The sequence below is a fragment of the Psittacula echo genome (genome assembly GCF_963264785.1).
Source record: "Psittacula echo genome assembly, chromosome: 6".
Taxonomy (NCBI): Eukaryota; Metazoa; Chordata; class Aves; order Psittaciformes; family Psittacidae; genus Psittacula; species Psittacula echo.
In genome coordinates this window covers 22,360,335-22,382,256 of record NC_137743.1, presented here as the reverse complement: position 1 = coordinate 22,382,256, position 21,922 = coordinate 22,360,335, and the positions used below count along the sequence as shown (strand labels likewise).

Sequence of the window (21,922 nt, the reverse complement as noted above, 5' to 3'; positions counted from 1 at the left end):
ACAGAGCTGAGGGTCTCAGCAATGTCTGGCACACAGGTCCACGGCAGGCCATGGCCTTTGCTGAAGATGGGTGACAATTTTTTTCTTTAAAAAACTATTCCTTTCGCCTGCACTATTTCTTTGCCTTTTACTTGTTGCCCAATGATAAAACACCCCACCCCACACACAAAACCACTTCTTCTGCTCCTCTCAGCATAGTTATGCATGTGTGTGACCCACCAAGTGCCCCAGGACAAGTCTATACCTGCTCTTGTCATGGGGCCTATCCTGAGCTCCCTGCTGACCTGGAGCAGTACAGGGCTGCCATCCCTCCTTCTTTCCCTTCCCTGAAAGCTGCATGTTCACTCTGGATCTGCTGTGCGATGTCATAGCCAAATGCTGTGCTGAGCAGGATAAATCCCCTTTGGGCCTCTCAGGTAAACTGAGAACTAGACCCAGCTTCATGCGACATAGCTCTACGTGGCCAGCTCTGCTGGTATGGGCAGGAGACAGGATGCTGGACAGATTCTTGTTGCTTTGCAGGGCTGTCTTCTTTCCAGCCCATCACCTTTGTCTCCATCCTCCTGGAGCTCTTGCTCTGTGCATCCAACAACCTCCTTGGTATCTGCTAGCATTTCTCATGTTTCTTATTGCTCCTGCAGGCACAGCCCAGGGTGGGAAGGGTGGGAGACCAAGCACTAGTAGGAGTTGTCTTTGAAATAGAGGAAGGTCTCAACCAGTGGCTGCTCTGTTTCTTTCCCATGTCCAGTCTCACATGGAGCAAGAGAGCAATGGGGCAGGAGTATGTCACTTTTACCAGCCCCCCATGCACTGTCTCTGGCCAGAGATATCCAGCTGCTGAGGAAGGTCTGAAGATTCTATTTAGCATCATCTTATCCATTGCTTTCTTTCCTGCCTCTTAATTGATCATGCAATAGCAGAGAGGCTGGCAGAAAATCTTGTACCAGATTCTGTTCTGCCACATCCCTTCAGCCCCTCTGCGCTCCAGGGCTTGGCATGTGAGGCGATCCAAAATCCACTTACTGTTGTTCCCATTGTAACCTTTCCTCCCCCCTCCCTTCCCAGCATGTCTGAACTGAGTCTTCAGGACACGGCTCTGCTTCTGACCATTCCCAAATAATTATCACATAATTCTTCTCCCAAAATAATGCAAGATGTGGGTGAGGCGCATTCGCTTCCAGTGATGTAGCAACATCCCTTACACAAGAGAAATGTTGGGTGTTTCACCAAACCGGGAGTCAAATGACAGCAGCAGGAGTGTAACTAAGGGGCGTCGGTGTGCCACAGCTCTAGCACGTTATCTCTGGGCTACTTTCTGGGTTTGCCTTCTTTCAGTGCATCAGTATCCTGGCACCTGCTTTCCCTTCCCATCTCTTCCCTGGAGCCTCCCCGTCTTCCCACAGCTAATCTGTACTGGAGAAGCTCTTCATCCAGACCCCTGCTGGGATTGTGGTTCATCTCGAGGGTCCTGCTGTGATCTGAGCTCACTCCTACCCTGTTTGTGCTGAGCAAGGTGGCCTTGCAAGGGCCAAAGCCAGAGTGTGCATCTCGGCATTCCCACCAGCCTCTGCAGGCCTCCCAGCGAGCTTGCACAGACATCAAGGGCCCAGAGGGAACCAACCATTCTGGCTGCTCAGAAATAGGAATGAAATCCAGCTGTGCTGGTTCTGTAGTGGTAACTGGGGGTTGGGCAGCAGATGTCTGCTGGTGCTGTGAGCCAGCAGAGCTCCTCCAGCCACTCTTCCTTTAATGTTCTGCAAGTCAGTCTGCTAGTGTTTGAGCCTTAGGAGCACAGAGAGGAGATCTTGAGCTTCTGGAAATCACACTGGTGTTTGACTTTGGTTTTATTGTTTGTTTTGGGGGGCGGTTGTTGGGATTGTATTTATTTATTTATTTATTATTATTGTGGCTTTTTTTGTTGTTTTTTTTTTTTTTTTGGGGGGGGGGGTTATTATTTGCTGGTTTTGGGTTTTTTCCAGTGAGAACTCCAGAAGTCTCTCCTCTGCTAGCTCATGAGCTTCTGCTTGGAACAATCCAGGCTTTTAGTTGCCCAGATACGTGGCAGAGCATTTCATACTATATTAATAGCCTATTTCTCTCCTTGCAGTGATGAAGATGATGAAGGTGCTGCCATGCCCTGCTGCTGTTCTCTTCCTAGTGGCTGTGTCCACTCTGGAGCCATCTCACTCTGCCAAGGTGCTGATCATGCCCACAATAGTCTTTGACAGTCATTTACGAGTCTTCATGCGAGTGGCAGAGGCACTGACTGACCGGGGCCATGACCCTGTGCTGCTACTTCATGAAGGTCGGGATGGGGAAACCTATTTGCCTGGCTTCCGTGTGCAGAGGTACTGGGGTATCTTCAGCACAGAGAGTGCAGATGCCTGGGTGCAGGAGAAGATAAAGCGTGTCTTCCAGGGGAAGATGACCTCTCTGGAGGTGTTTTCCTTTTTGGAGAAGTACCTGGAGAACTGTGACCTGGTGCTGGGAAACTCTACACTTCTGCAGAAACTCCAGTTTGAGAACTTTGACCTGCTGTTGGTGGACCCTAATGAGATGTGCGGCTTTATCCTGGCCCACATCCTCCAGGTGAAATATGCTGTGATCTCCACTGGTTTCTGGTTCCCAGCGGAGATTGGTGCTACTTCTCCCATTGCCTATGTCCCTGAGTTCAACTCCCTGATGACAGACAGGATGGGCTTCTTTGGTAGGACTTGGAATCTCCTAGTCTACATGATCACTCGTGTGGCTACAAAACTGGTCATCCTGCCCAAGTTTGAACGTCTCATGGAGAAGCATAGAGTGGAGCCCAAGATATCCATGTTGGACCTTGTCCATGGAACTAGTCTCTTCTTCCTCTGTAATGATGTGGTGCTGGATTTCCCCCGTCCAACACTCCCCCATGTCATTTTCACAGGGGGAATCCTCGCTGAGCCTGCAAAGCCCCTTCCAGTGGTAAGTGCAGGAAAGCTCTGAGCTGTGATTGTACATTAACATGGGGAGTTATACAATATAATTCATCTTTTGAAGAACCTTGGAAAAGCTTGGAAGCCCCAGGAGTCTGGAAGGCTTCTGTGTTTTGGTCCTTGGGTGCAGCAGGGAGACAGGGCGCACCGTGGGGTTGTAGGGAGAATGTAGAATTAAGTTGTCCAACCTGAAGTAGGATGTGGCTTTGCTGTCCATGTAAAATAGTGTCTGAAAGTCCAAAATTGGCCATGTTGTTCCTGTGACTTGATCATGAGTAGTTTGTTTGTTCCTATATTTGAAGCAGAAATAGGAAGACCAATTATTCTTCATTGCTTCATCACTGATTTATGTCAATCCAGAATTTCCTCCTTAATCCTATTTCTCACAGGGTGTTTCTGCCCTTGAGTTTGTAGTCTTAAGAACCCATAGGGGAGATCTGACCATGTTCCCGCATCAAATTCAATGTGGAATCCCAAAGTGTACAACATTTAAGTATATTATCCTCTTTTTCTCGAGGTCCAGCCCTAAGGGAGAACTTCCAAGGCATCCTGGAGGCTTTCTCTGGCCTGTAACTTACTATCCCTAGTAATAAATTCAGAGGCATAAGCTCTTAAAGCATCTAACTGAAGACAATATTGGACCAGAGGAGGACCTGTCTGCCATTCCTTCCATTGCCTTACCACTTGCACAAACACTGAGGGAAATAAATCTAGATAACGACACTCAGGCAGTCAGGTTGATCCTGGTGTTCTGATATTAAGATTAAAGTTTCAAATTATTAGAGGCCTATCAAGATCTCTGATGGCAGCTTTAATTGAGACGGTGGGTGCTAATTTTTTCCCAGCTAAAAGCAAAAAGTTAGATCAGATCCTTGAGAACAGAAGTTCTCCAGATGTGTGTGGCTGCACATCACCCTTTCCCATGTGGCACAGCATGCAGATAATGCAATGCACGTAGGGTGCTCCAGAAGCTGTGTCAGAGAGTGGCTGCCTCACAGCTCTTGCAAAACGCTGGCTTGGTCCAATCTGCCCATGTACGTGCCTGCCTTATAAAGAAGGGAGTTGTCTGCTGGGGCATTACTCATGTGCTTCACAGCTTCCAGAACAGACGCCACGGCACCTAAGGGAAGAATGGTGTAGATAAATCCAGAGCCCTGCAGTAGGCAGTGGCTGCCATGCTAGCAGGTAGGCATGTCTCTGTCAAGGTTATAGGATGCCAGCAGAAGAGAGGGACTCCCTAGGTCTAAGGGTAGCATAAGGAATGTCCCATTCCAAACTGGAGCAGAGTTATGTAATTAAGGTGTTTATTTCTTCCTATTTGAAACAGTATGATTGTGAGTTCCTCTAATTAGGACTCAATGAAATATAGCTATGTGTTTGAGAGATGGTGAGAAATTTTGGTGGACAGCCATGCTTCTCTAGCAACTTTAACGCTGTTTCTGAAAGAAAAATATTTAAGGCTCAACTGTAATTAATAATGTAATAATCTGAGTTATGAATAATTTTATTTAGAAAAGTAAAACTAGCACTTTCTCTTCTGCAGCAGTTTTAGTGTTTTATTGATGAAAGGATGTGAAACTCAAGAGAATGGAGAAACCAAAGTCCCTTCACTGAAAACTTATGATTCTTGGTTGTTGGGTTGTTTTGGGGCTTTTTAGGGATTTCTGCAAGCAATTGCTAGGGGAAATCCCATGGGCAAGGCTGCTTGAAGGTAAAGGGGCCCAAGATAGTTGGTTGGCATTCAAGGATTGCTTATTCCGAGCTCAAGATCAGAGCATCCCAACACGTAGGAAGTCAAGGAAGAGGGCCAGGAGACCTGCTTGGCTAAGTAGGGAACTGCTGGGTATGCTCAAGTGGAAGAGGAGAGTTTACAGGTCATGGAAGGAGGGGCTGGCCACTCGGGAGGAATATAAGGCTGCTGCTAGAGGGTGTAGGAAGGCAGCTAGGATGGCTAAGGCCTCCTTAGAATTAAATCTGGTGAGAGGGGTCAAGGACAGCAGAAAGAGCTTTTTCAAATACATAGCTGATAAAACTAACACCTGAGGCAATGTAGGCCCACTGATGAACGGGATGGGTGCCCTGGTGACAGAAGATACAGAGATGGCAGAGTTACTGAATGCCTTCTTTGTCTCTGTCTACTCTGCTGGAGGCAGTCCTGAAGAGCCCTGTACCCCTGAGACCTCAGATGAAGTCAGGTCAACGGAGCAGTTTGCCTTAGTCGATGAGGAATGGGTTAGAGACCAGTTGAGCAATCTGGACATCCATAAATCCATGGGTCCAGATGGGATGCACCCACAAGTGCTGAGGGAACTGGTGGAAGTCATTGCTAGACCATTCTCCATCATCTTTACCAAGTCTTGGGAAACGGGAGAGGTGCCTGAGGACTGGAGGAAAGCAAATGTCACTCCAGTCTTCAAAAAGGGCAAGAAGGAGGACCCGGGTAACTATAGACCGGTCAGCCTCACCTCCATCCCTGGGAAAGTGATGGAACACCTTATCCTTGATGCCATCTTAAGGCATATCAAGCATAAGAGGGTTATGAGGGGCAGTCAACATGGCTTTACCAAGGGGAAGTCATGCTTGACCAACCTCATAGCCTTTTATGAGGAAATAACACGGTGGATGGATGATGGCAGAGCGGTGGATGTGGTCTACCTTGACTTCAGCAAAGCATTTGACACAGTCTCCCACAGCATCCTCATAGCTAAACTGAGGAAGTGTGGTCTGGATGATCAGGTAGTGAGGTGGACTGCAAACTGGCTGAAGGAGAGAAGCCAGAGAGTTGTAGTCTATGGGGCGGAGTCTAGTTGGAGGCCTGTATCTAGTGGAGTGCCTCAAGGGTCAGTACTGGGACCAGTATTATTTAATATATTCATCAACGATTTAGATGAGGGAATTGAGTGTACTGTCAGCAAGTTTGCTGATGACACTAAGCTGGGAGGAGTGGCTGACACGCCAGAAGGCTGTGCTGCCATCCAGCGAGACCTGGACAGGCTGGAGAGTTGGGCAGGGAATAACTTGATGAAATATAACAAGGGAAAGTGTAGAGTCCTGCATCTGGGCAGGAACAACCCCAGGTTCCAGTATAGGTTGAGGAACGACCTGTTAGAGAGCAGTGTAGGGGAGAGGGACGTGGGGGTCCTAGTGGACGGCAGGATGACCATGAGCCAACACTGTGCCCTTGTGGCCAAGAAGGCCAATGGCATCCTAGGGTGTATTAGAAGGGGGGTGCTCAGTAGGTCAAGAGAGGTCCTCCTTCCCCTCTACTCTGCCCTGGTGAGACCGCATCTGGAATATTGTGTCCAGTTCTGGGCCCCTCAGTTCAAGAAGGACAGGGACCTGCTGGAGAGAGTCCAGCACAGGACAACTAAGATGATTAAGGGAGTGGAGCATCTCCCTTATGAGGAAAGGCTGAGGGAGCTGGGTCTCTATAGTTTGGAGGAGACTGAGGGGTGACCTTGTTGGTGTATATAAATATATAAAGGGTGAGTGTCACGAGGATGGAGCCAGGCTCTTCTCAGTGGCAAACGATAGGACAAGGGGTAATGGGTACAAACTGGAACACAAGAGGTTCCACTTAAACTTGAGAAGAAACTTCTTCTCAGTGAGGGTGACGGAACACTGGAACAGGCTGCCCAGGGGGGTTGTGGAGTCTCCTTCTCTAGAGACATTCAAAACCCGCCTGGACACATTCCTGTGTAACCTCATCTAGGTGTTCCTGCTCTGGCAGGGGGATTGGACTAGATGATCTTTTGAGGTCCCTTCCAATCTCTAGGATACTGTGATAAGTTTGAGTCCCTGAAGCATAAACAAAGGACAGATATCCCTAGAGAATAACACCAAGATGTGCTTTGTGACTCTTCTGTACTATGATCCCCTACCTGTAGGCTACTATTAATAAGATTTCTTAATTAATCATCCTATTTTTCTGCTTTAATAACAGAGAGAACTATTTCTTTTGCCCTTCATGTTCTTCCATGGTGTTTATTTCAAGGAAGTATTCATATTCAAAGACAGATTTTATGAAACTTTCCTAAAATGCTCCTGGCTGTGATACATTGGAAACCTGAACCAGGACAGAATCCATAATGAAAAATAGGCTCAGCTCAGCCTGGCATAAAAGGGAATAATCTATGTTTGCTCCACAGCAGCTGTGGTGGCTGACTTCTTCTCCCTGCAGCCTTCTGGTCCTGGTTGAAAAAGTACATTCTCTGTCCTGGATACACACCTTCTTTATGTAGCCTCTAAACAAAGGACAAACAACCGTGGGTTTTGCTGGAGCTGTAGCTACCTCTCTGCTGAGTGACCAGAAAGCTAAATCTGCTACTTCCAAGCAGCTCTCAAGGATAAGTAGAAGTCTCCTGGCAAGATGAGAAAACCTTCTGCCACCTCCAGGAGGCCTTGCCATTGGAAAGTTTGTGGGGAATCTCCAGCCAGGTACTGGTCCTTACTCTGCCTGTGTGATGTTTTGTCTGTTGTGTCAGCCTACAGCTGGAGATCTTGACAAGCCTCCTGCCTTACTAGTGATGAAAAATCCCCTTCCTCTTTTTATCCCCATTTTCTTCTCAGCTCTTGCTGCTCCTGTGTGGGCCCGATGTTTTCAGAGCCCTATTTGCCAAATGGTAATTGTGTTGCCTCCAAAGCAGGAGGAAATGCTGTGAAATGCCGGTTTTGGACACCTCCCTGCAAGCTCCCAAGCCCAAGCAGGTGCTCAAGTAATTTCTGCTTGGCTGGGTGCAGAAATCACAGTGGTTCTAGTTTGTTGCCTGGTGAAAACCACGTAGCTTTGTGCTCCAGGTGGATTTGGCTTCATCCTCTCTGTAGACAGCTTTCTACTGGCAGAGGCAGCAGTGGGAAGAGCCTTTCTCCATCAAGACTTCAAGGCAGCTGTGTGTGTTTTGCCCACAGGGTCTGCGTCTCTGGGTGGAAGCAGCAGATGCGGGTGTCGTTGTTGTCTCCTTTGGCATCGGAATCCGAGCTCTTCCAAGCAATTTGTTGGAGAAGATGGCCGGCGCATTCGCTCGTCTCCCGCAGAGGGTGGTGTGGAGGTAAGGAGGGAATAGGATTCCTTTTAACTCTGGTTGGATGAAAATCAATGTTGAGGGGTGATTCATCTCAAAACACAGATTGGCTTTCCATCTCTTAATCTGATTGAATTTATAATTGTTCTCTGTGTGTTTCTTCTCCCTTTTTTCCCGCCTCCTTTATCTCCTCCCACAGATACTTTGGGGAGAAGCCAAAAAACCTGGGTGACAATACACTGATGATGGGGTGGCTGCCCCAGAATGACCTGCTAGGTAAGGCTGTGCTCTGTGTGTGTGTGTGTGTGTGTGTGCCGCTAGCAACATCCCTGGAGTTTAGCCCAAACCATAGCAAAGGTGTTCAAGGACAACAGCACCTTTGTGGCTCTAAGTCTATTGCATGTTGTGAATCTGGTCTGTACAAAACATAGTCCTCTTCTAACATCTGCTTGAAGCTGCATGTTGGCCCCTGTCTCCCTCCTCCTCTGGGTGGTACTAAGCAAGTTTTGGGCTGGTGTGTTTCCAAAGGGTAACATCTTGTCTACTCAGCATGCCTGTTTTTTCCTAAACGTACATGAGTGCTGTGGGTTGAAGCCACCGGTAGCCCTGTTTCAGTGTGGAAGGCACTGACTTGCTGCCGCTTTGTTGCCTGCAGGTCATCCCAACGTGAAAGCCTTCGTCAGCCACTGTGGGATGAACGGTGTATTTGAGGCCATTTATCATGGTGTGCCAGTGGTGGGATTTCCTTTCTATGGGGACCAGTTTGACATCATGACCAGAGTGCAGGCAAAGGGCATGGGTATCCTCATGGACTGGAGCAGTGTAAAAGAAGATGATCTTTACCAGGCTGTCGTCACAGTTATCTCTGACCCCAGGTGAGGCATCCAGAAGCATTGAGCCCTTCCTTGGTACAGACTCTGTGCAGGGACCGGTGTTGTGTTAATCCCTACACAGCCTCTGATGACTTCTGGACCAAGCAGAGTTGCAAGCATTGCTTAGCTGGCCAGATGTGTTAGTGCCTTGAAATCCTGAAATGCAGTCCAGGAGAAGATACTCCAGCATTAGCTGTTAGAGAGCGTGATCTAGTCCTGTTTGACTCTAACTGTAATTTTCTTAGAAAGCTTTCTGAGATGCTAAGGCGCAAACCTCTTTTAACATCAGCCTGTCATCAGGGAAAGTGAGCTCACAACCTCACCTTGGGATCTCCCTGGTCTGGTCCAAACTGTAGAAACAGCGCAGGGAAATGGACTGAAAGTAATGCTTCATCTGTTCCTTCTGACAACTGATGCTCTGCCCTTTCCTAGACTTGCTGCTGCACAGTGACACAGGGCTCCCAGTTTCTAACAGGACACATGCAACTGCTAGTGTTTGAAATGCCATCTGAGAACTTGACTCGTTTGTTTGTTTTGTTGGGGTTTGTTTCATTTTGTTGATGTTTTTTTTGGTTTGGGGTTGTTTTTTGTTACCAATTAGGATCTCTCAACTACTGACCTCAGTGTAAGTTATTAAGGTGTTATAACTCAGTACCTTGAAGGAGCTGGCCAGTTGCACATCAAGTGTGCAACTGTTGCTTGATGCTGTGTGAGGTCTTCGGGTGCAAACTCTCCTCAGAAAGCAGCAGTCCACATGAGCCCACTGAGAAGGTACTTGTGAGCTGAACTCTGGCCTTATTAACAAAACACAGAATAAAATACACTCTGGCTTGTGCTGCTGTGGCTAACAATTGCCATCAGAGTGGCTTTCAGAGGCATGTATGAAGAGAATCATGGAAGAAATTTGCCAGTCTCTTAAGGTACTAGTTGGGACATGAAAGAGACCGCTGGACACCTCAGACCGCAGCTATGAAGCTCCTATGAGAAGGATAAGTTCTTGTCTTCTTCCCTTGCAGCTACAGAAAAGCAGCCAAGCTCATCTCAGCTCTGCACCTGGACAGACCAATGCATGCTCTCAATAGGACAGTGTATTGGCTGGAGTACATTCTTCGTCACGATGGGGCACCCTATCTTCGCCCTGCTGTCTATGACCTCTCCTTGTACGAGTACTTCTGCTTGGACATCTTGGCTCTTCTCTTCTTGTGCTTGGCTGGTGTTGGATTTATCCTTTACAAATCTGTGGTGTGGTGCAGAAGGAAGGGAGCCAGCCCTGTATATCAGAATGGCAATTGCATGAAAGGCCACTTCACAGAAGAGAAGAAATTGCAGTAGTGGCTCAGTGGAACACCCTGTGTTCCATCACTGTGAAACGAACTGCTGCTGTGCCAAGAAATGTACGGCACGCAGGCACGGCGAGAGGTGAAAGATCAGCAAGTCTGGGTGAGAGGCGAGTGGGGAGGGAGGAGTGTTGCAGAGGCCTGTGTGCACACCTCTGTGTACAGCACCTATGGGTGGGGGCGCGGATTCAGGCATGGGTGGAAGCACTTGGCCAGGACGCTGGGAGCGGGGCATGGGTAGGTAGACTTCCAGGGAGGAGCGCAGGTTGTTCCCTTTGTATTGCACGTTGGTTTATGTGCTGGTGTTGCTCTTCTGGCTTTTTTGGATCTTCCATGGAGGCTCTGGAGATAGGAATAGCATTTCATGAGTAGCAGACACCATTTCTCCTCTGCCTTGTTACTAAGAGCTCTGGGAGTCAGGATTCCTTTATGTGCAGGTGAGGACCTGAAGTAGAGCTGTGGACAGGGAAGGGCACTGAAAGTGTCATCTACACAAGAATGAAATTGGTCTGGTTTAAGTTCTGTGGGTCAATATTGTTCTTCCTGCTTCAACCAGCCCTCTGCAATCCTGTTCATGTTTGAGCTAAATTATTATTTTTTAAAATAAAGTTGTATTCTTTCTCCTGTGTGACAGTTCTCTGGTCTTCGTTTGATGTGAACCTGTGATCTGTGTAACATGATGTATTAAAGTACTTTTTCCTTCTCATTACTGCTGCTACGGCCTCTGCATACCTCTGGATCCCTACAAATTTCCATCATCAGTATTTTGGTCTTCCCAGGGGGTTTCAGGCAGTGCCTTCTCCCCTCTGCCAGCGTGACACACACACCCATGCTCATGGAGTCTCCAAACCTCAGGTATGATAAAAGAAGAATTTGGAACAGATGCAAGTGCCAGGACCACAGGGAGAGCTGCCAATAGCTCAGAGCTGGTTGTAGGCAATGGGCCATACAGCACGTTTATAGAAGCAACAAGCTCTGCTCTTTCTGAAGAAAATGGAAGTGCCTGCTCATCTCAGTGTGAACACGCATGATCTTGCCCCACTTGGGGGCATTCTATGGAGTGATATCTGTGTTTCTACTCACACTGGACTCTTAAGGCAAGCCCACAAGCTTGGGTGCAGCTGCGCAACCCACCTGCAATATTGGCTCATGGTCCAACTGGCAATGCCCCATGCTGAAGATCGAGGGCTCTGCTCTGTGCTCTCACCTGGGGCATGGCAGTGCTGGCACTAACTGGAGAGTAACCTCGTTGCCACTGCTGCCCTCACTGGTGTTTTCAAGCTCTGCTCTCCCTTGCTATTGCATGTGTTTCTCTCTCCAGATGAAAGGCATGTTGCCATGTTTGGCTGGACTCCTGGAATGCTCTGGCTTGGGAAAGTGCCCAGTTCTGATTTGGTGGCTCCTTTGAGGTTGGGCAGTGCTTCACCCAACCCTCAGCTTGCAGGGGGCTGTGGTGAAGAAAGGTTTGGATGAGAATATCATTTGCCGTCAAGGACAGATGAGAAATGCCCATAGACCTCGACTGGGACCTGTAGCTATCCCGTTGCAGAAGTTGCTCTTCCAGGAGTTTCTGTCTGCCTTCTGGGATGCCCAAGCCTGACCATGGTCAGTGGTGGGCACAGCAACCAATCAGTCTTGCTCTGTAGCCACCCTATGTCACTTTTGAGCTGAGGACATGGAGCCTAATTGTCCCCAGTGGGGGTGTGAGGAAATCGGAGCAAGGTAGCAGAGGAAAACCAGGGCTTGTAGATAAGTGGTAGAAACACTGTCTATCTGGCGCCTTTCTGTCTTTGAGTTGAAATTTAAAGTTTAATGGGGTTTGGGGTTTTTTTTTGGGGGAAAAAAGATATTGCCACAAATTTTGCAGCATGACTGCCTGCCTGTTGCCAGTTGCACTACAGTGGCTTTGTCATCTCCTAGCAGATGAGAGTGGACAAGGGGGTGGAGGTGGGACATTTTGCTCTGTTCTTTACTGTCTCTGGAGTGAAAGAGGGAGATCATTACTGCTGCCTATGTGAGAGTTTAGCTATTTAGATTAGGCTGAATATAGCATGTGGGTTGGGAAGCTTGTGGCTTGGGGACAACACTGGATTACTTTGAACTTGAAGAGAAGAAAAAAGAGCGAGAGGACAAATGCACCATGTTTGCAAACTGATGCTCCAGTGGAGAGGCTTGTCTGCAGCCTCTGCAGCCCAGCAGTGTAGCAAAACACAGTGGAGGAGAGGGGCTGCTTCAGTTTGGCACTGCCCCACTGCAGTCACCTCTGGCCTCGGAGATGCTGTGGGAGAGGGTACCAGCGTCAGCCTTGCCTAGCGAAATTCTTCAGGCCAGATGTGGATCACCAGTGCTGGGCACTGCAGAGATCTGCATGTTGTTCTGCTTGTGAATATAAGAGCAGAGAGAAGTGTTTGAGACCTAAGGAGCCCTTGTGGGCTTACAAAAAAGTGGGTCTATTTTCCAGCTTTCTTAGGACGCTGCCTTCTTGCTGTTCACAACTTCAGAAAGAAGTTCAAGCCAGCACCATGTGCAGCATTAGCATGATGTCTCCTATCAGATATGTCCTTAATTCCTTGAGCTTTTCATGACTACCTTCATTTCCATATGTATTAGCAGACTTAGAAGGCATGTCTATCCAGGGAGTCAAAATATATATGGTGTATTAAAAAATTATTCAATAATTTGGTGAGAATGACTTCTAATGGAGTAAAGCACAAACCTGCCCAAGGATCTTGTGAGTAGGAAGCAGACATTCAAAGAGCACCCCTGAAGTGAAGAGTCTTCCTCAGGAAAAGGTGTGTACGGGCTTAAAAACTGGCAGGAGCCATTCTTTATGTTATGGAGCGGTTTTCTGGAAGTATTTGGATAAACTTACCAAAGATGAGAGGTCCTCTAGCTTTTCCAGCTTTATTCCCCTCTGTAAATCTTTTCCTATTAGACACATAGGTTCCTTTCTTTCCTTTTCTCCTTGTTATTCTTTCAGTATTGAATACAGAAAGAAAGTATAACAAAACATTAAGCTAGCTATTAAGTTCAATTATGAATAATGAGTAGCCTGTCACACGCATTATAAGCCTTGGTGGGGGAAGGGATGTAGGTGAGCTTCATCCTTCAGGCAGCTCTGCCTTCAGCTTGGTACCTGATCTCTGGGCAAGGTGCCTCTTGGTTACAGTGTGCCCTCCCCTGCAACAGCTACCGAGGCGGGCACCAGGGCTGTGGCGTAACTTAGGAAATTAAAACCATGGTTTATGAGGCAGCGAGCAGGGAACAAGCCCATTTTTTTCCTTTTCCCCTCAAGGAAAAGTAGGACATGAGTCAATACTTTTCTGAAGGCTGAAGAAACCTCACCCAGGAGCCGCAACCCCAGCAAAGCCCTACACAGTGCAAAGCTGCCTTCTGCCCTTCTGTCTCACTCTTGGCAAGGCACGGGGAAGCCTGAGCAGGATGCTGACATGCCAGCAGCATGCTACTGTGTGCAGAGCTCCCTGTGAAGGCCCTGAGTGGCTCTGCGGGCAGGGAGGAGTTCAGGACACATATGAGCCAGCTTTTCAGGTTCACCCAGCCCTGGCAGCTCCTCACAAACCTGCTCTGTGCGTGAGGCACAGCAGCCCTGTGAGCATCCCGCGTTTGAGGCACCCTGGATTTGCAAATGAGTGTATTTTCCAGGTGAAGGCCATGCAGGTCTGCCCAAACCTCTTCTGGGAACAGCTCCTTGCTGGGGACCCAACCGCCTACTGGGAGGGGATGAAGCCATACAGACACGCTGCTCCAGTTGTGGCTCCTCTCCTTAGCCCAGCATCAGTGGCTGTACTGCTGCTGGAGCACACAGGAGGACCTGGCACTGCCTCAAATGCTGCTCTCCTGCAGGACTTTGCAAACAGCTAATAAGCTACTGCTGCTTCATCCCCAGTGCTTCCGCATGGCGGAGGGTCCTCACATACCCACTGGCAGCATCCCCACTGTAAAGCCTGGTGGTGAGCCACAGCAGGGCCACGTCAGCTCCGTGGCTGGTTTTTCCAGCTCAGTAAGGTGGCGGCACCAAACTGTGTCAACAAAATTTGTCTAATAAAGAGGAACCGTCTCCCTCTGCAGGCAAGTGTGAAACCACTCCAGCTGCGGGAGGAAAGCCTGGAGGAAGACTGGCTCCTAGAAGATGGTGATTTTGACTCACCCCACCATTAAATGTCAATAACAAAAGAGTGCCTTTGTGCCAGGAACATCTGTGATGTAGGGGCCTATACATGGCTTAGCCCCAGCTACTCACCCCTGACAGGCAGGCTCTTCCCATGGAGGTCTCCCTTGAGGTCCCCGTGACCTTTTTGATGCTCTTGAGATCACAGGCAATGCCTTTTGCTGATGCTTCCACATTGCAAATATTTCCTACAGAGGAAGGGAACGAGCCCAAGCTCTGTGAGCATCCAGTCCCCAGCAGTGGCCATTTGCCATCAAGACAGCTGTTGGAGCAGGTAGGTTCCCCTGGGACCTCCTTGGGACTGTGTCTCAGGAGGCAGAGCTGCACAGCAGATCTTGCTCCTCATACCTATAACCACCCTTGTTCCTGGGAGCAGGGAATTACCAGATTGGTGCAAAGGTCCCAACCCTGATTTATTTGAGGAGGGAGATTTCCTTGGGGGAACAAGCTGTATTGAAATATCCATGGTGGGGATTAGCTGGCTCACCAGCTGTGTTGCAGGGGCCAGAGTCTTTCAGGCTGCTGGAGTTACAAGTCATCTCCAGGCAGTAGGTATTTGCTGCTGTGGTGTCAGCCAAGGGGCAACATAAGGAAGGGTGTCCTCTATGGCTGGCCTACAGCAGAAGCCTGCTTGGTCACACTATGCAGGGACACTGCAACAACAGCTCCTCGGGTGGTCTGTGCCCTCTGCTGGTACTGAAAGTAAGAGAAATTCCACCTGCAAACAGAGCAAAACATTTGAACAGTGAGGTGATGAGCTCTTGGCGGGCTTTAGTGGATGTACTCACACTTTTGGTCTTGTAAATCAGATTTGGTGCCTTTCAGAGAGGAGAGATGTAACATAAATTACAGCTCAAAACATGCATCACCTAGGGGTACAGGGAGGTATGCAAATGGGCTATTCCTTGTTGGGGTGCAGGAAGGACCAGCTGCTCTGTGAGGCTCAGGGAGCCCAGTGTGATGACAAGGTCAAGGGGACAGCACCCCCTTGCCGGCGCCAAACTGCACGATGGGGGAAGCTCGTGCAGGGCCCTGACATTTGTAACAGCCCCTTCTCACCGGAACAGCCAAGTGGAGGAGTCTCAAAGGCACTGCAATGGAAAGCAGCTGTTCTCCTGGGCACTCAGGCAAGGCATATCTCAAACAACAGAAAGCCCCGTGATCCTTCCCAAGCTGTACCAGGGAGATGCTGCATGCCAAGGGTGCTGCCACACACCCAGCCAGCTGGGGGCTGGGCACCATGCCTCTCAGGACAGCTGAGGGCAGCCAGTTGCTCCGAATAGCTGGCAGGTCTATTGGGATTCAAGAAGCTCCTTCCTCCCTTCCCAGCCCCTTCCCTGCTCCTCAGGGGCTGCTGCTAAGTAAAATGCATCTCACACTCCAGCTGAGCCTGTTTTGCTTCCCAGCAGGGGCACCATCCCTGCTGCTATAAAAGACTCTAGGTGGGGTGTAGCTGGGGTTAGTTCCTTTTCAGCTTCTCACAGCTACCCTTGGTGGTGTCTATAGCAGAAATGCCTCTGCAGCATTCTTTTTATGGGAATCTGAGTTGTTATTTAAGAATAAATTTGTACCAGTACTATGGTAGCAATGCTGTTGACTAACCTAATCCCTGTTTCCTTTGAATTCAGCTATATGTGTTCCTGTAAGGCAAGTTCTTCTGAGATCAAGCTACGTGCTGACATAAAGCTCAATCTCAGTACTAGAGCTTTGCAAAATTGTGTTTTCTTCCGCTGTTGGTAATCCTGGAAAACCAGAGTGATCCTGCTGGGTTGTGAAGAGGTCAGTGTGCTCAAAGAACCATTTAGGAGTAGTTCAAAGGAAACAAGATGACTTTCTGGTTTTATAAAATACAAGAGAATAAGGAAGGATAGAGGGGTTGTTGAAAACAGAATAGTAGCATTCACAAGGGTAAGGGCAGCCCATGCATCTGGTCTTAGAAAAGTATGTAAAGTAATAGAAGAATAGCTAAACTTTTTTGAAAGCAATGGAGATTAACCTGTGTATCATGCCAAAAAAGAGAGAAAAAAAACCAAACAAAATAGAAACAACATCACATGCTCTGCAAGTGGCAAACTCAGTTTTATAATCCCAGGGACAGGAGTTCAACCAAATGGAGCTAAGCTTCAACACCATTTGTGCAAAGCTTGGGGTGAAGAAATCTATTACTTCAAGCAGCGGTAATGCTGGATTTTGGACTCTAGGCAGGGAAGCATTAATGGCTGTGCTCTGAACTCACCAGTGATGTATGTAGATTGCTATTAAGGACAGTCTTTAAAATCTAAACTAACTGGGAAGAAGGGTTGAATGGTTAATTTTTGTTAAAACTGAACTGGCAAGAAACTGAGGGCCTCAGCAGGAACAAAAGATGGATTGGTTAAAAGGGATCCTAAAAATCGTTTTGCTCTCTTCTCTCTTGCACTTGCCCCTGGATCAGCAGAGTGAGGGATGGTGCTAAAGATATGTTTTGGCAGAAAACAGATGAACAAAGCTGCAAGTAACTACAGATAGTAAAAGTATCAGCTGAGTTGGGATCAGGCCTGGAGATATCTCAGAGGAAGTGTGAAATAATTAATTGTAAAGAGCATGGCTGGGGTGGGAAGTTACAAGTAGCACAGGGCTGGAGCCAGTGGGGAACAGAGCACTTCAAGCCACGCATGAGCCTATGTGCTGTGCTGCTGCCCTGCCTGCGTCTGCTTAACAGTAGAAACATCGCCCTTCTTGCCTCAGTTCTGGCTGAGGTGGCCTTCAGGGCCATATTCTTGGGGGCGTGTGCAAAAAAACAACTGCAGGCCTTTCGGGCAGCACACAGACACCTTTCACAGCTTGGTGTTTGGATTATGACCCATCCACAGTTTGTCAGGTCTTCCCAGTCTCAAATGGAGCACCTGTCTTGTAAGAAGAGGTTGAGTCTGATCAGGGAAGTTGTATCACAGTAAGCTTTGCACCATATGGGTTGACAAAAACCCCAACTGTCAACCTGAAGGCTTGAAGACTGTTCTTCACAGGTCATACCTTGCCAACCAAGGAGTCCTCTGACTGCATCAGTTCAGTGACAGATAAAGGAGCATGGGCTCTTGTTAACCCGACTTTCCAAAGACATTCCACAAGGGGTTCTCCAAAAAGCAAAAGAGAAGGCAAGCAGCTGGTGGTGACAAGCAAAGCTTTACCAGGGATCAAAATACTCTCAAGACAGAATCAAGAAAAATGAATGCTGTTTTAGGTTGGGGGGGAGGGAAGGGGTTGGATTTGGGGTTGTATTTATTTAATTCTTTTTGTGAAAAGTCAGAGATGAGCACTTTCTTCTCTGGTTACAGCAATAGCATTTTAGCCCCACTTCTGTAGCCAGTGGGTTTTACAAAGCAAAGTACTGGGCTTCTGGTTTGCTCTGTCAGCTTTGTGTGGGGTTGGCAAATAGACCAGGGCTGTGCAGCTTTGACAAACTTCAACTGGAAGAAAGGGGTGATGTTTTGTGTGTGTCAGGTGTTGATGCAACTTCTAACTATAAGTGCAGGGGACTTAATTGGGCTTTGGAGCAGAAGACTGATGAAGTGGAGAGAGGCCAGCATAGGGGCTATTCTGTTTGTCTTAGCAAAGGAGAAGGTACTTTTTATGTTTGAGAATGCAGGGTGGAGCGCTCTTAGACAGCATAGCCAACATAGACAACAGCTCATGAGGGCAATTTGACTAATTTGACGATGCAGTTATTGTGCTGTGGTTTATTTTACTCTTGTTTAAAAAAGCACTGGACCTGTTCTGGCTGAGAAGTTCACAATGTTGTTTTGTACAAAGTCTGTCTTTAATGAACAGTTCAGAAAGCACAAATAGGTACATGCATGAATGCCTGTAGATGTTCTTAAACTCAGCCTGAGCTTTGAAACTTCTGTGGCAGAGCCATAGCTTATCAGGTTGTTTAAAAGACACCTTTGATCTTAATCTGAAGTCCTTCAATAGGATTTTTGTACCTTCATTTGTTCAAGTACTTGTCAGGCAGCCAGACTGAGCTCTTAAATTTTCAACCGACGAACTAAACTGACAAATTCTCTGCTAATCTCAGGTTCTCCGGATTCTGTATGTGCATTCAACTGTTGTTTTCAGAATGGAGTTTGAAGACATAGCAACCCTAGGCTAAAGCCCAGCTGCTTACTTAATGCGCTTGGCTTAATCACTGTTTCCAAACGCCAGTGGACCTACTTACAGTCTTCAAAGAACAGAACGTTTTGTAAATGATACATGCTGCCACAAAACTGATAAGAGAGCTCCTTAGAGGTGATTTTCATCATTGGAGCTTCATATAGGATTTGTAACCCTTAGTTTAGAGCCATGAGAGCATTCATCTGAAGGGTGATTGCAGATTGACACCTTTGGGTTGATAGCTCTTGACATCACCATCATTTTGTTTAACCCTTAGGACATTAGCTATCCCTTACATTATTTTCTCTTAGGAGAAGCTTCACTGTTGGCAAGAGCAACTAAGTCAGAGAGCAAGAAATAATGTGGAGCAGTAGTAAGGCCTCCAGGTCATCCCTTCTGAGAGACCTCATCTTCTCATTCATTCAGTAGGTCTGCTTTGGTTTTGTCCTGTTTGGGAAACAGTCTGCCTGGCAGAGGGAAAGCAGTGCTATCCAATGCCTTTCCTAGAAGCTGCATTTTAGAGCATATATGCATCGATGTACAATACTTCAGCTAGCACTATGCAAAAAATTGTTCTCCAATGCCCAACTCTCTCGATCCTCTGCAAGGAGCAAGGGATCCTCTCTCCTCCCTGGGTATGAGGGCCCTACTTCTCCAGGGGAGGACAGCTGTCAGCTCAGGAGTCAGGAAGATGCACAGCCAGCCTCCTGCTTGCTCTTGCTTTTGAGGAGTAAAGGGTTCTGCTCAGTGGGTGATGCCCCCCTGCAATTGTGTGGGCTTTTGCTCCCCCCTAATGGCCAAAGGGCTGAGAGCCCATTTGCTGCAGACCATGGTGTCACAGGCTGTGGTGACTGGTTTCAGAGAGTGCCCGTGTGCTAGGAGACCTGTGAGCACCAAGCCTCCAGGCAGGCTCATGGATACCCAGCACTGCGTTAGCTCTTCCTACAGCCCCAGTTGTTGGGGTTTATTTCTCCTTTCTGTTCCACCTCTCATGAAATGCACGTGTGTCATGGTGGCTGGTAGGAAGGGCTAGAGTTAAACTTGGGAAAGAGGGGCAATGCAGGTGAATCTGCACAGATCTGAGAGTCTTCCCTAAGTCAGCGCCTCCTCCTGCCTACACCACTAACTGAAGCTCTCTACCTTTGACACTCGCACTGAAGTTCTTCCCTCTTGTTCAGAAAAGATATGCCTGCTGCCTGGGTTTTACCCCAACCACCTATAAATAGTCTATAAACATAAGCTGACTGTGCTTATGGCCCCAATCTGTGCAAAAATGTGAGTGTTCATGTGCCTGAAGCTTTGGCTTTCAAACAACTATGCTATTTATTGTATCACATTACCTGCTGTTGCTCTTCTTTAAAAAAGCTCTTCAGAGCTGCCCACATTTGAAGTGCCAGAAAATGTAAATAATATGTAAATAAATTTTTCATCAGCTTTTGCATCTCGAGTTTATCATAGAACAGTTTAGGTTGGAAGGGATTTTTGAAGGTCTCCCTTCCAACCCCTCTGCAATGAGCAGGGACATCTTCCACTAGACCAGATTGCTCAGAGTCCCGTTCAACCTGACCTTGAGTGTTTTCAGGGATGAGGCATCTGCTGCCTGTCTGGGCAACATGTTCCAGTGTTTCACCACTTACGTGAACATAAGCTTTGTGTTAGCTGGATGTAAGCCCAACAGCCCAGGGTAATTCCTCCAGCATCTTCTGTTGAGCTCTTTGCTGCAATATGTGTCAAACCTAGGTTGTTTTCCAAAGTTAAGGAGGCAACCAGGGGAGAAAGTTTATTTCCTTATCCTTACCATTTCTTCCCATCTCTTAAACCCACTTAAATCAAACTGCAGTATGCATAACAAAATCATGATTTACCTGCCATGCCACCTCTCTCGTATCATTAGAAGGGTTAAAAGATATTTTGACCAAGAATCCAAAGGCTGTTTGCTGTTTTCATAGTGTGGTCAGTGTGATGGAGAAATCATGTTCTTTGCAGCCAAGGACATATGGAATCAGGGCATTATCCTAAGCTCTAATAAAACTTGCAGTGCTTGTGCAATGGCTTCCACTGTACTCTGACGTGTAAACCACAAGCAACGATCACAGGGCCTTCCCCAGCTTTGGGAAATGCATAAGCAGGCTGTTGAGGTGATGGTGTTTGGGAAAGAGGAATAAACTGGCTTCCACGTTTGGAAGCCCTCTTTATAGAGGTGATGGTAAACACACGGGAGTACCTCTCTCTTGCATGGTGCTATTTGGGGCACTTGCTATGACAGCCGTGGTCCAGGTGAGGCAGCCACCACCTCTCTTCTCGCTTGTGCCTGTGGCTGCCCCAGCAGCGCTCCCCAGGCTACGCCAGGCACTCACAAGAGCATCAACGAAGTGGTCTTTCCACATTTGCTCTTTTCTGCCTAAACTGCCTGACGTGCTCTTGGTCCTTCAGAGGTGATGCTCCACGGTGCAGAGGAAGGTACTGGAGGCAGGGCTCCACATCCCCAGAAAGCTTCACCTCTGGAAGAGCTCTTTGCTGCCAGTCCATCTGTGCAGGCTGCTGGGGTGGGAAGCATCTTTCACGGGGCAGGAATCACCCCAGAGGGAGGGTTTGCTGACAGTATCTTGTAGGGATCCTTTCACCCCCTCCAAAAGGCATTGCAGCTTTTTAGGTGGCCATATCCCTCCTCTCACAATGAGGGTACCCCCTTTCCAACACTGCCAGGACTCACTGTTCCCTGCCTGCTCTATGCCCTCCCCAGGGAATGAGTGCCATGGGCCCACCATCAGCCCCTTCACTCTGCTATTCTCTCTGGCTAAACAAGAAATAACAATAAATCTACCAGACCTAGGCAGGGGAAGACTTTGATTTCTCCTGTGTTTTATTTTGCTGCTGCTGCTCTTTAGCAAGCTGTCTGGAGAGCTGAACTGTGGATGTGAAGAAAGCAGTGGTGCTTGGTGTGGCTCAGGGACCTAATAACTTCGTCCTTCCCCAGGTCAGTACTATTTCCCTGTAGCTTTGTGGAAATGACTTCTCCTGGTGCTCTGTGACGAAAAGTCCTTCTTAATGTGCCATTGGTGAACTGCAATAGCCAGCAGGACAGTTTTGGAGGGGAGGTATTTTGAGGTTTAGTCTGGTTTTGTTCTTTTGTACTTTGAGGGCACGGACAGCAATTAGTGCCTCTCTTGTGCTGGAGCCGTCGCTCACTGGGAGCCGTGGTCCCCGCTGAAGGTGGCCGAAGGAATGCAGGGCGGATGCGGGGCACAGAGGAGAAGCCCTGCACCTCTGGCACAAGGCGGGCAGGGGACATGCTGCACAGATGAAGACTGCAAGGGCCAGGGGCAAGGGAGCCCCAGGCTGCGAGAGCCGATGCAGCCGGGCTGGAGAGCCCTGGGTGCTGGCAGCCGCTAGGTGACACCAGCTC

General features: G+C 48.1%; 1 protein-coding gene across 1 annotated transcript; it reads left to right on the top strand.

Moving 5' to 3' along the window:
• Window positions 1-1,782: 1,782 nt before the first annotated feature.
• On the top strand, window positions 1,783-10,191 carry LOC308222591 (2-hydroxyacylsphingosine 1-beta-galactosyltransferase-like; the record flags this gene model as incomplete). Its single annotated transcript, XM_080620854.1, has 5 exons — window positions 1,783-2,955; window positions 7,875-8,014; window positions 8,187-8,263; window positions 8,643-8,862; window positions 9,876-10,191. Exons 1-5 carry the CDS (start codon window positions 2,110-2,112, stop codon window positions 10,189-10,191), a joined length of 1,599 nt encoding a protein of 532 aa, XP_080476980.1. The 5' UTR covers window positions 1,783-2,109.
• Window positions 10,192-21,922: the final 11,731 nt, after the last annotated feature.